General features: G+C 42.3%; 1 protein-coding gene across 3 annotated transcripts in view; it reads right to left on the bottom strand.

Moving 5' to 3' along the window:
* Positions 1–879: 879 nt before the first annotated feature.
* The window catches only part of OLFM2 (olfactomedin 2), a 279,696-nt gene continuing 268,812 nt past the window's right edge, over positions 880–11,763 (bottom strand). For all 3 annotated transcript variants that reach the window (XM_089509333.1, XM_089509314.1, XM_089509324.1), the window contains exon 6: positions 880–1,873. In XM_089509333.1, coding sequence (XP_089365459.1) covers positions 1,196–1,873 — 678 coding nt within the window. In that variant the 3' untranslated portion in view covers positions 880–1,195. The remainder of the gene's footprint in view (positions 1,874–11,763) is intronic.

Here is an 11,763-nt window from a genome sequence, read left to right as displayed (position 1 = left end):
CTCATACCATCTTAACTAAGGACAGAAACAATAAATTCAGGCTTCTTACTAACATCTCTAAATTTTCTTCTGTTAGGTATATAACATCTTACCTGATGTAGAAGCCAGTAGAGTTTCGAAAGCTTGCAATAAGAATATTGTGCATTTCAGTTGGCCAATAAAGGTATCACTGTTTGGTGGATTTTTGTTTGAATTAACATACATTCTAGTTATATTTTTTTAAACCACATGAATGTGTTGCATTTAAATACATATGTTAAACCTATTCTCTCCCCAAATGGGCATTTCTAAATTTTCTTCTCCTTAAAGTATACATTAGAAAATGTTTTGCTTACAGGTTGAATTACAGTCTTTCTGGACCACAGTTTCCTATTGTCTAGAATGGGCCATGCTGACTGGGGGATTCTGGGAGTCATAGTCCAAGAAAGGGAATTTTTCTGCTTTTGACTTTGATGTGTTTTGAGCTGAGAACAGTGTGAGAATATGTGAAACTAGAATGGTAATTTAGATCTGATCTGCACATTTAACTAATGGGTGTAAATCTATGAATCAGGTCAAGTCATATTGGGATTCAGAAGGTTGAATCCCTCAAACACTCTAGATAAATTCCTTGATGAATTCATTCTGCATCTTATGTGTCTATGTAGGTGGAAACCACAGAGTTGATAGGTGGCAACCTCCCATGGGAATGGCTCATGTGTAGGATCGGCCTCAAATGGAGGATTTCCCTGTGCTACTTTGGATTCGAAGGAGATGGCTCTGGATTCAAAGGTAGCAACCATATCCCAAGTAGAAGGTTAAACTTTTCTCTTTACCAGTATGAATCAGTGAACCAAGAAGGGCTCAAACTCTGTCCAACCTCAACGAGATCATCTTTATTATGCCACCAGTAAATAAGTAAAAGAAAACTGATACAAAATAAAAAAATAAAAAGTCCCTCCTTCCCCACCCAAAATAGCCCAAACTAGATCCATGCGTCATCAATCACAGGAGAGAGAGAGAGAGAAAGTGAGAAAGAGAAAGAGTTAAAGAGAAAGAGAGAAAGAGAGAGATATCTTTGTTTTATTATGTAGAAATAACGGCATCACGGAATTTTCCCAGGCCACAGTGTGCAACCCAACCCCACACAGACACCCCACAAGGATAAGAGAGAAAAATGAACCAAATGACAACTGAGACAGTTCTGCTCATGGTATTATAACTCCCCAGAAGTCTTTATGACATGGAAAAGAGTCACATTGTAGATGACCTGGTGGCCATTGTTCCAGGTGTACAGAACCCTCTCTCGGGGGTTATAGTCTAACATGGATATGTGGGAATACTGATTGTGGAAGGGAATATCCGTGTACTCATAGCTAGAAGTGTTTGTGTAGTAGGCAAAATAGATCTTAGCTCCTGCCAGGTGGGAGTTGGTCACATAGAGGGTGCCACAGATGATGAAGGACTCTCCGGCACTCCGTTTGGGATAGCCAGTGTCCCAGCTGCGGAGAATCTCCAGTGTGATGGGGTCCATCCTGCTGACCACAATGTTGCCAGCGTTTTGATTGGTGGTGTAGACTGCCCAGAGCCCATTCTCATCTACCATAAAGTCAATGTCGGAGAAGCCACCCCAGGAGTATGGGAAGGTGTTGTTGTAGCCGGCAGTGTTGAGGCTACGCTGCACAGCAACACTCCGGGAGCGAAAGTGATACTTCACCACAATGTTGCTCTGGTATTTGTTGTAGTAGAGGGACCCATTGAAGACCACATGGCCGGTACCAGCCCAGGGATGAGGCAGCAGGTGTTGGACAAAGTTTTGGCCTGTGATGAAGTCATTGAGGGTGCGGTATTCCAGAACACGGCGGCCTTTGTAGTAGCCATCCATGTACCAAACCTGAGGAACAACCAAAGGGAAATTAGAATAGCCTTTATTTATATATTTACAAGTTACATTTATAGCCCATTTTTCTCCAAGGAGTCCAACTGGTGGACCAGTGTCTTCTCCCCACTTTATTCTCACATCAATTGTCTGAAGTTGGTGAGAGAGAGTGATAGGTCTTCCAGGGAGTTTCATGGTGGATGAGGTATTGAACCTGGATCGCCTAAGTTTTAGTCCAACCCACTAACTGTTCCACTACCCTGGCTCTCCTAGGACTACTCTTTTTCAGGTCAGTGTAACCACTACAAGCACAGGGCAAACACAATATTTCATGATGGCTAAAGTTGAAAAAACAAAAGACATTTTCTTCATAGCAAAATCCTTCCTCCAACCTGCAATCTACAAGAGACATTGCAGGATCCATAGGATGATTTGAAATTTGACCTTCTGAGAATGGGGAAGAAATCCATCCTCAAAGGGTGGGAGGAATCCAATCTCAACCCCCCCCCCCCCATGCCACCATGGACCCTGTCTCTTCAATCACACTCATCTGACATGGGGGAAAATATGCCAACCTTGAAATGGAGGGAAAGAAGGCGAGGAAGAGGGAGGATGAGGAAAAGGAGGAAAGGAGATACATCAAGGATCAAAGAGGGATAAACTTGGAACACAGCACTTTGTGGTCTGTGAGGGTGTTGATCCATCTTGTTCAGCTTTCTACAATCTAGCTTTTTCCAGATGTTTTGGACTATGAAGGCCAGCCATCATGCCCAATAGACAGCAATGGTGGGTACTGCAGTCTAAAATGCCTAGTTTTGGGGGTGGCTGGATATTGTGTTCTTTGACTGTCAGTGGCATTCAAGGAGTTCTGGAAGGAATGCTTCTAATAACAAGACTGTGAAAGTGTCTTACTTTCCCAGTCTTGCTACTTGAGATGCTTGGACCTAGAGGTGGTAAGGACAGAACCTGGGACCTTCTGCACAGAAAACATGTATTCTGCAATAGGACTTTGATCTCTTCCTTGGTCTTGCAGAATTTATCTGAGTCTTTGCAGGCCAGGAGAGGGTAGCACTCTAACTCATAAATATGCCTAACACACGTCTTCCCTAATTCCTCAGACACAGAAGGTATCACATAGCACATGATTATTAATCTTAGATCCTCCAAATTCTCAGCACCCTATTCAGCAAGGATAGTATTCGTTCAGTTGTTAACTGACTGGAGCCTTTAGCAAACAGACTAAGCAAATAGAGGCTTTGCATGTGATGTCTCAAGCAAAAAATAAAGTAAAAATAAATTAGGATAAAAACAGATCGGTAGAATCAAGTTTCAGATGGCTCTTGCAAATCCTCACTGCCAGATGGAAGGCTTCAGTACCTAATGATGAGATGAGCAAAGGCTTTCCAATATAATAGAAAGAAGTAGGGGGAGATATTAAAGAAAACTTTCTGGACAGTGAGAGGGAAATTTGACACATATGGGAAGAGGGGGTTAACATTCTGCCACTGGGGCCAATCAGCACAAAAAGATGAAAATCTCATCTTGGATAAGGATCATATCAAGCTACCAGTGAGTATTAAATAAGCTCACTTGTCAACAAAGAGTTATGTCAGCCATCTATAGAAAACATAAGGTTGGGAAGGGAGAAGAAAATTAAAATAACCAGAAACATTAAGCAGTGCTTTAAGTGTGTCTATAATTTCCGTTCCTTGTAGACTGGAGGTTATGCATAAAACAAGCTGATGTATGAATCTGCAAAGCACCTGGGATCTTTCTACCTCTTCCATCCCCAGAAATGAAGGCCTAGCACAAATAGAGACAAATTGGTTCTCACTGGATGCATCTTATACAAATTGCCAGGCTACAGTAAAGCAAGAGATATTTTCCAGAACTAAAGCAGAACTGTTCAAGTGAAACCAATATTAGAAACGAAGCTTCTCCATGGACTGAAAACTTGTTGTGTAGAGGATATCCAGGCAGAATGGTGTCTCAAAGGTTATTCAAAATGTCTCTGACAACACATTCTGATCTTTTAAGGAAAAAGTCTAATCACCTGAATTCCACTGATACTTTCAAATATGTTACTAATAGCTTGCAAGACATTATCCAGAACTAAACTGGTACATAGTTCAACACATATCAGGTTGTAAGCCAAGTCTCAGAATTCATTTAAAAGAACCAGGAACATGAGGGACATACTTGTAAGGAGTGAACTGAAGGAACAGAAAGAAACATTACATAATACACTATTGTGTGTTGCTCTGCTCAAGAGATATCTGTCCAGCGGGGTTTATGCCTATCAAGGAAAATACTTTTAAGACAATAGACTTTGTAGACCACAAAAGATATACCTGACATGATTTTACTACTTGTAATAATAGCTTCATTACCTATGTTATCCACTGCAAATGTCAGAAAATGCATGTACAACAACCCTCCCCACCCCCACATAAAAACTATACAGAGGAACATCTTTGTAATAAAAGGAAGACTTGAACAGGTTCACTTTTAGTGGGTACTCTCTGTAACAATATTCCTCTGCATCAGACCTCAGCTTTGGTGCATAAGAGAAGGTAAACACTATTAATGCAAGGTTCTTCCTGAAAAAGGAGATGGAGTGGATTTTAATATTGTCCCTACACACGTGCAGATTAAGCATTCACAGATTTGATTATTTGCAGATTACTGTATTTGCTCCTGCCACTGAAAAAATATGTTCTCTCTAGACATCTGTAGGTCCTCCATCATGACTATACAGTCAACTTCTGCCTAGAAAAGTGTTCTCTCAGGCTACAAACAAAGAATTACTGGGTCTATAGTCTCAGCTTTTTTACTTTCGCAGGGGGCTGTCCCCATGAAAGTTAAAAGCTGACTGCAATAACCTTAGCTCCTCTAGGCTTCAATAAAGAAACTTGATTTTCTCTCCCTCCTCTAAAAAATTTGCGGTTTCCAAACATTTCCTTTTCATTTATCCGAGACACACTAACAGAACCCTTGAATATTATCTGTTCTAACATCTGCTCACAACACATAAAACTGCAGGTCTCCATCCATATACTTTCCATTTGCCAGTCCAAAATACTGCAGTTGTCTTGATTAAGATTTCTGAAGACCTCTGCTTTGATAAGCAAATGCAGGCAATATGGAAGCATTAACATAATTTTGTAATACCTAATGCTTATATGTATAAAATTAGGGATTGCCTTTTGCATTCTTTTTCTAGGCTTCCCTCCAAAAAGCTTTAAAACAACTAGAGGGCTAAATATATTTGGCTTTTTAGTTAGTAAGCATAATTTTTCATCATCCTGAGAGTTGTCTCCCCTTTCCCAGGCTATCACAAAATGAGAGATTAGGATGCATGTATATAAAGATAGTAAATGGTCAGACTGCAGGAGTTTCTGTTTTGGAGTATCCCAGAATCCCCCCCCCCAATCAACAAGGCCTTCCTTCCCATCACCAGCTCTGCCAAGTAGAGGATTCTGGGATCTGTACTCAAAAAAAGGACTTTTCCAAGATCTGAGATGTATCCAACATGGGCACCATGTGGAAGAGCGAAGGACAAGTGTTTGCATATCCTGGAGCTTATCCTAGCTATCACAGCTGAAGATGGAAAACAGCCAAGAGAGACAGAAATTTCATTGCCTTGTTAGCAGAAGCTTCGGGTGGATGAATCTGGCTTATATTGATTAAAATGGCACTCTCTCATTTATGGGATGACTGGGCAGGGACACTGATTGACAGATAGGGATGTCTTAATGCCTGACAAAGTGGGAGACTTCAAATCTTTCAAGAAAAGGAACAAACAGGTTCCAAAACATCAGCCTATAATTTATATGATGGCAACCAAGGGGTCTGTAGCAAAAGCAAAGTGCACATGGGCTGCTGCCACGCTGTAGAAATAAAGCAGTTTGACATCACTTTAACTTCTATGGCTTCTATGGTTTTCTATGGCAAAACTACAAATCTGAGAATTGTATTGCACTGAACCATGGCAATTCAAGTGGTGTCAAACTACTTTATTTCTGCAGTGTGGCAGTAGCCATAGATGCCTTCCTAAACAGGCCAGGGGTTAAAAGGATGAGAATGAACTTTTCTAGGAGATGCTGTTTCACAGAGGCATACTGCCAGATGCAAAGGAGAAAATATCACGCCACTATGTTATCTATGGGTCTATATGGGATAAGACAGAGTGGAGTGTTTCCATGACAGTTTCAAAATTAATCGTCTTTCTAAATTTACATCTATGCATATAAGCATGTGCAATTCTCAGGCAAATCTCCATCCTTCTTTGTCCTCTTTTCTGGTAAGGTATATGGTGCCACCCTGCATCCCTGGCCTTGCTATCTCAACCCAGGCTTCTCATTCCAATAGTCCATCCACTTGCATCTTCCTCCATACTTCTCCTTCAACAGGCTTCTATGTCTTATGATTTTCATCTGGCTTGATGCTTAATGTATCAGTCCTAGTGGGTCCACCTTCAGTGATGCCAGAAGGGTCTGAGTCCCTAGGTCACAGTTTCTAGTGCTTAAATCTCAGGGCTTGGGAGAATCTGGACTGGCAACTCTACTGGTAGTAACTGTTGCAGGGGAGAACCAATATATAGCCAAAGGGTTAAGTCCCTTCCCTTGCCCAGTGGTACTTCCTCTGCATATGCACTCCTCCTTCTGTATTACTTCTGTTCAGCAAACTCTTTTGAGAGCCATGTTTGCCAAAGGAATGTGCTATCCTTCTGCCCACCATCACTTGTCATTGCACAAAGTAAGCCAGACCATTAACATGCTCATCAGCAGCAGCTCTGACCAGATGCCAAATCTCTGAGCTCCACCATTCACCTCAAACATTTGCAAAGGAGACAGAAAGCCCTGAGTGTATAAACTTTGCCGGAGGCTTCTCTGCTCACTGCTTAACACTGGGGCTCCACGGAGCAGCCCCCTCAGGGGTCTCCATTGCTCTCTTCCCCTTTTATTCTTCTTTAAACAATTAAGCCTGTTTGATGGAGCAGCTGACATCTCCCTGCATCGGATTAGCTGCGTTCTGTGCCTACGCCAAAGCCTCTTTCTCTCTCCAAAGCTCCAAGCTGCCTTTTGAAGTTTCAAATATAATTCACTCCAAAGACTGGGGAGGAGAAAGAAGAGGAGGATGAGGAGGAGGAGGAAGAGGAGGAAACCTACATAACATGTGAAATAAGGATGCCTGGATTCTGAGACCCCTGGGGTCACACGTCAACTAAATGGAAGACACTGAAGAAGTCTGTGTGATCACTTAAAGTCACTTGTCAATAGCATGAGATCAAGATGAATGAAAGTGGGGGAATAATGGTTAGAAATTGGCCATGATGGACATACTTTACTTGAACATGGGAAGTCCCTTCAGACATCTATCATGACCCCAGTTTGGGTCCTGCCCTGGGATCCCCATAGCAGATGGTCGGGTCTAGAAGCCACCATTTTAGGTTTTCCCTAATGCCCGAGACTGAATCTGCACTGCAGAAATAATGCAGGTTGATACTGCTTTAACTGGCATAGTTCAATGCTATGGAATTCTGGGATTTGTAGTTTTGTGAGATATTTAGCTTTCTCTGTCAGAGAGCTCTGGAGCCACAGCAAACTACAAGTCTCAAGAATCCAAAGGATGGAGCCACAGCAGTTAAAGCAGTGTCAAACTGCTCAATTTCTGCCATGTAGATTCAGCCACAGCTACATGGGAGATGTTGTGGGAAATTTTAAAAGGTGTCTTGTAGCTACCAAGTGTTGTCAACTAGTGATTCAGAGCCAACTGATGTTGAGGGAAGCGGTCTGCTGAAACTGCTAAACATGAGTTTGGAAAAGTTAACTGTTTGGGACAACAACTGGGGAGGCAAGATGGCTAGAGGATTCTAGTGCCCTCCAACTGTCCTGATTTGGCATGGAGACTCCTGATTGATCTTCTGTCACCCCACTTTTTCAATGGCATTTAAAATGTCCAAGTTTCTATCTTCTCCTCCCACTTCTCCCCCTTTGTTCTCATTTTATTTCATTTGCTGCAGACTGAGTTCAAAATGTAAAAATAGTTTGCACTCAATTTACTTAGCAGTGGGGAGAGGAGAGGAGGTGACAGAATCTTGGCCTTTTCAGGAGGCTCAGGGAAAACCAAACTGATCTTGACCATACTCAGTTACTCAGCAGGGGAGAGAGGACAGGAGAAGGTGAAATCTTGCCCTTTCCATAGGCTGATGCAATCCGCTGCAACCTCTCCTAGCTTGTCTGTTTTCCTCATTAATAACCTTTGCCATCTTGACTACTCTCTGATTTTGCTTGGCCACACATGCTTCAGCTTTTATCTGTGAAATGTTGGAGAGTATGGATTATGCGACCGAATATCTGAAAACATGAGAAAATACAAACATGCAATTTAAGATGATAATAGCTTCTAGACATGGCTTTGTAACAGCACTCTCCTTGCATCAGTAACAGCCTCCTCTGGTTGCAAGGTCTTATGAAATCCCCTAATACAATTACAATTGCAACCAGGCCACTGGACCCCTAATCAGTGGTGTAACTACTATATTTGACACCCAGTGCAAATCTTTTTAAACACACACCCCTTCTCTTTCCATAAGCCAGCAGATGATGGTGGTGGTGGGCTGCTCCTGCTGCACCACATCCTTACTGGGTTTGCTAGTGCTGCTGGTCAGGCAGGAAAGGGATGAGACTCTCTTTCCTGTCCAGCCAGCAAAGCTTCCAGATGCAGAAACCAGCCCCTTCTTACAAGCAGCTTCTGGTGGGGGTGGCTGCTTTGGAATCTTTTGGGTCTGATGGAGCTTCTGGCCAAGTGGGAAAAGGAAGAGGCTCACTTTTCTGCTCACTTCCATTTTTTTTAAAGGCCTCCCTTGGTCCTAAAATGCCCTAACCCTAGCCTTTCTTCATGCTTAACATAAACTAGGGCTACTAGTTAATACTTAGTAGCAACAATAGTATCATGAGATTCCTCTTCATTAATTGTAGTCCCTTCAATATTTCCCAGATGAAAACTGAAACACATCTATTACATAGTGCTGAAGTCGCGCCCAGTCAGCCTCTTTCTATAAAATGGAAAGGTGAGCAGATACCATCTTGTCCTTTGCCGCAACTAGCAAATGCCTAGGGACAGCTCTGCCCTCTGTCCAGAGACATTACTAAGACCATGATGTGGACTAGAGGCCTCTCAACACCTTGGACCACTGTCAACCTGGATAAGGCACTCATTATCACTACTAGTTTGATCTCCATTTGGTACTACAAAATTGTGGAGACATTCAGTCTGTATTAGAAAATTGGCATCACTGCAGAAAAGCACATGTGTTCCTAACATGGTCCCCACTGTGTCAAGAGAACTGCATACCTTCTGAGATTTTATAGATGAAAACTGGAACACGTGGCCAAGCAGCAAAAGAGTGTGGCCAAGAGGGCAAAATGAGAAAGAACACACAAGCTAGGAGAGGCTGCAGCCATTTGCTATTGCTTGAGCGTACTGGGAAGGGCAAAATTCTGTATTTCATCTTCTCTCTTCCTCTGCTGAGTTAACTGAATACGCACTACCTTTGCAATTTGAAATCAGTTTGCTGCATTTGAAGCAAGCTGAGGATGAAGCGAGAAGTGAGAGGAGGAAAGAGAAACTGGGACTACAGGCCATCCAGCTCATTCTATCACCTGTGATTCCTTAAATGGGGATACTCTTTGTAAACTCCACTTAAATCCACATCCTGGGCATTTTGCCATCCAAATATCTTCTAATGGTTTCCCTTCAGCTTTACATTGCCAAGAAGCTCAACTGCAGAGACTGTCTGAGTAAACATACCACAACCTTTATGGTTGATTTACACTTGTTTTATTAAATGTTTTCTCTCCTTTAATTTACTGAGTTAAAATGCATTTTCTTTCTTTTCTGTTGATCAAACGCCCCAGCAGTTTTTAATAACCAAAGGAACGTTGTATAGCAAGAGGCGGGCAAGACTGATTTCACACTTGGAGGATGATCAGACAAAGTTCTCCTCCTTGGTCTCTTTAGGGGTGGAAGCAGAAGGCGGAGAGAACGTTCTTAGGTCTTCTTCTAAATGAACCATTTGTTATAGAGCCATGGGATGTAGCCAAGTCCTTGAAAAATTGGGTATCTGTGTTCCTTCAAAATTGCAGAAGGATATTACCAACTGATATTAATATCTGCAAGTTGGAATTTAAGGAGTATCACATAGCCATTTTTTGCCCAATCTGGGCACAGGACAGAATTGGGCCAGAACGGGGGGAAATGGGTCTTATCACACATGAAATTGCTATTGTCAACCACCACCTGTCCCTGAGTTGGCCAATTTTGAAGTACTGAAAGCTTCTGTACTACCAAAATTGGTGGGATAAGAGTGGCTTGGGGAAGGGTCGTGGCCGGCTGTCAGCACAGCAAAAATTTTGTGTGCAATAACACCTGTTTCCCCCCATTGCAGCCCAATCTCGTCCTGTGCCCATTTCAGGCAAAAAATACATGCACAATAATCTCCCAAGTCTCAGTGCACACAAAGATCATAAATGAGTCTCCACATTATGAAAACCTTCAAGTGAGTGTAGTAGCTCTAGGATGCAACGGCTGCTACAATAACCATAGAGAAGAGGATTTAAAAAAGCTACTGCTGAAATCCAGGAAAGGAGGGATGTTAAGCTAGTAGTGAGAGAGAAATGAATGGGACTTTGTCTAAAGTAACAGTGTCAGTCATCCCAAGCAGGCCGCAGAGCAGAGGAAGAAAAGAGAAACTACTCCATGGGTCACTTAGACTATTTCCATCAATCTGGTCATGACAGTGAACTGCATTTTCTTGTTTTGTATAGGCAAAATGGTAAGCCTGATGGCAGGGTCTATCATACTACTGTACCTATCTTTGTATGTTACTTGCTGTGGGAACATTTTTTGGTTAAAGGGAAGAAAAACAAGAAAATTTCTCAGGTAGTTAGCTAGTTAGTTGCTGTCAACTTGAACTCCCCCTTGATCAAGCTGTATCTACCAGACTTTCTGGCTGACCTGCATGATTAAGACCATGGTATTCCTTGCCTAAGAAAGCCCTATGTAATTAGTGGGTCACTATAAATGGACAGACGACTTGAATGCACACAGACACATACACACACACACAACCCTACTAAGCACAGAGCATAGGTAAATTATTTGAGAGCCATTATTTCTGTTTGAAATGATTTTATGAATATCTTTCATATGGAACTGTATTCTTTCCATGCTACTCTTAACTATCTTGGGAAAAATATGTCATGAAAGGTGGCCCAGAAATAGAGGAAATAAAATCATAGAATCATAGAATCTTAGAGTTGGAAGAGACCACTAGGGTCATCCAGTCCAACCCCCTGCCATGCAGGAAATCCAAATCAAAGCATCCCTGACAGATGGCCATCCAGCCTGTGTTTAAAGACCTCCAAGGAAGGAGACTCTATCACCTTCCGAGGAAGTGCATTCCACTGCCGAACAGCCCTTACTGTCAGGAAGTTCCTCCTAATGTTCAGGTGGAATCTCTTTTCCTGTAGCTTGCATCCATTGTTCCGGGTCCTGTTCTCTGGAGCAGCAGAAAACAAGCTTGCTCCCTCCTCAATATGACATCCTTTCAAATATTTAAACAGGGCTATCATATCACCTCTTAACCTTCTTTTCTCCAGGCTAAACATCCCCAGCTCCCTAAGTCGTTCCTCATAGGGCATGGTCTCCAGACCCTTCACCATTTTTGTCGCCCTCCTTTGGACACGCTCCAGTTTCTCAATGTCCTTTTTGAATTGTGGCGCCCAGAACTGAACACAATATTCTAGGTGGGGCCTGACCAAAGCAGAATACAGTGGCACTATTACTTCTCTTGATCTAGACACTATACTTCTATTGATGCAGCCTAAAATAGCATTGGC

Source organism: Sceloporus occidentalis, unplaced genomic scaffold (genome assembly GCF_023333645.1).
Source record: "Sceloporus occidentalis isolate IW3139 unplaced genomic scaffold, rSceOcc1.0.p SCAF_1, whole genome shotgun sequence".
Taxonomy (NCBI): domain Eukaryota; kingdom Metazoa; phylum Chordata; class Lepidosauria; order Squamata; family Phrynosomatidae; genus Sceloporus; species Sceloporus occidentalis.
This window is presented reverse-complemented; position numbering and strand designations above follow the sequence as displayed.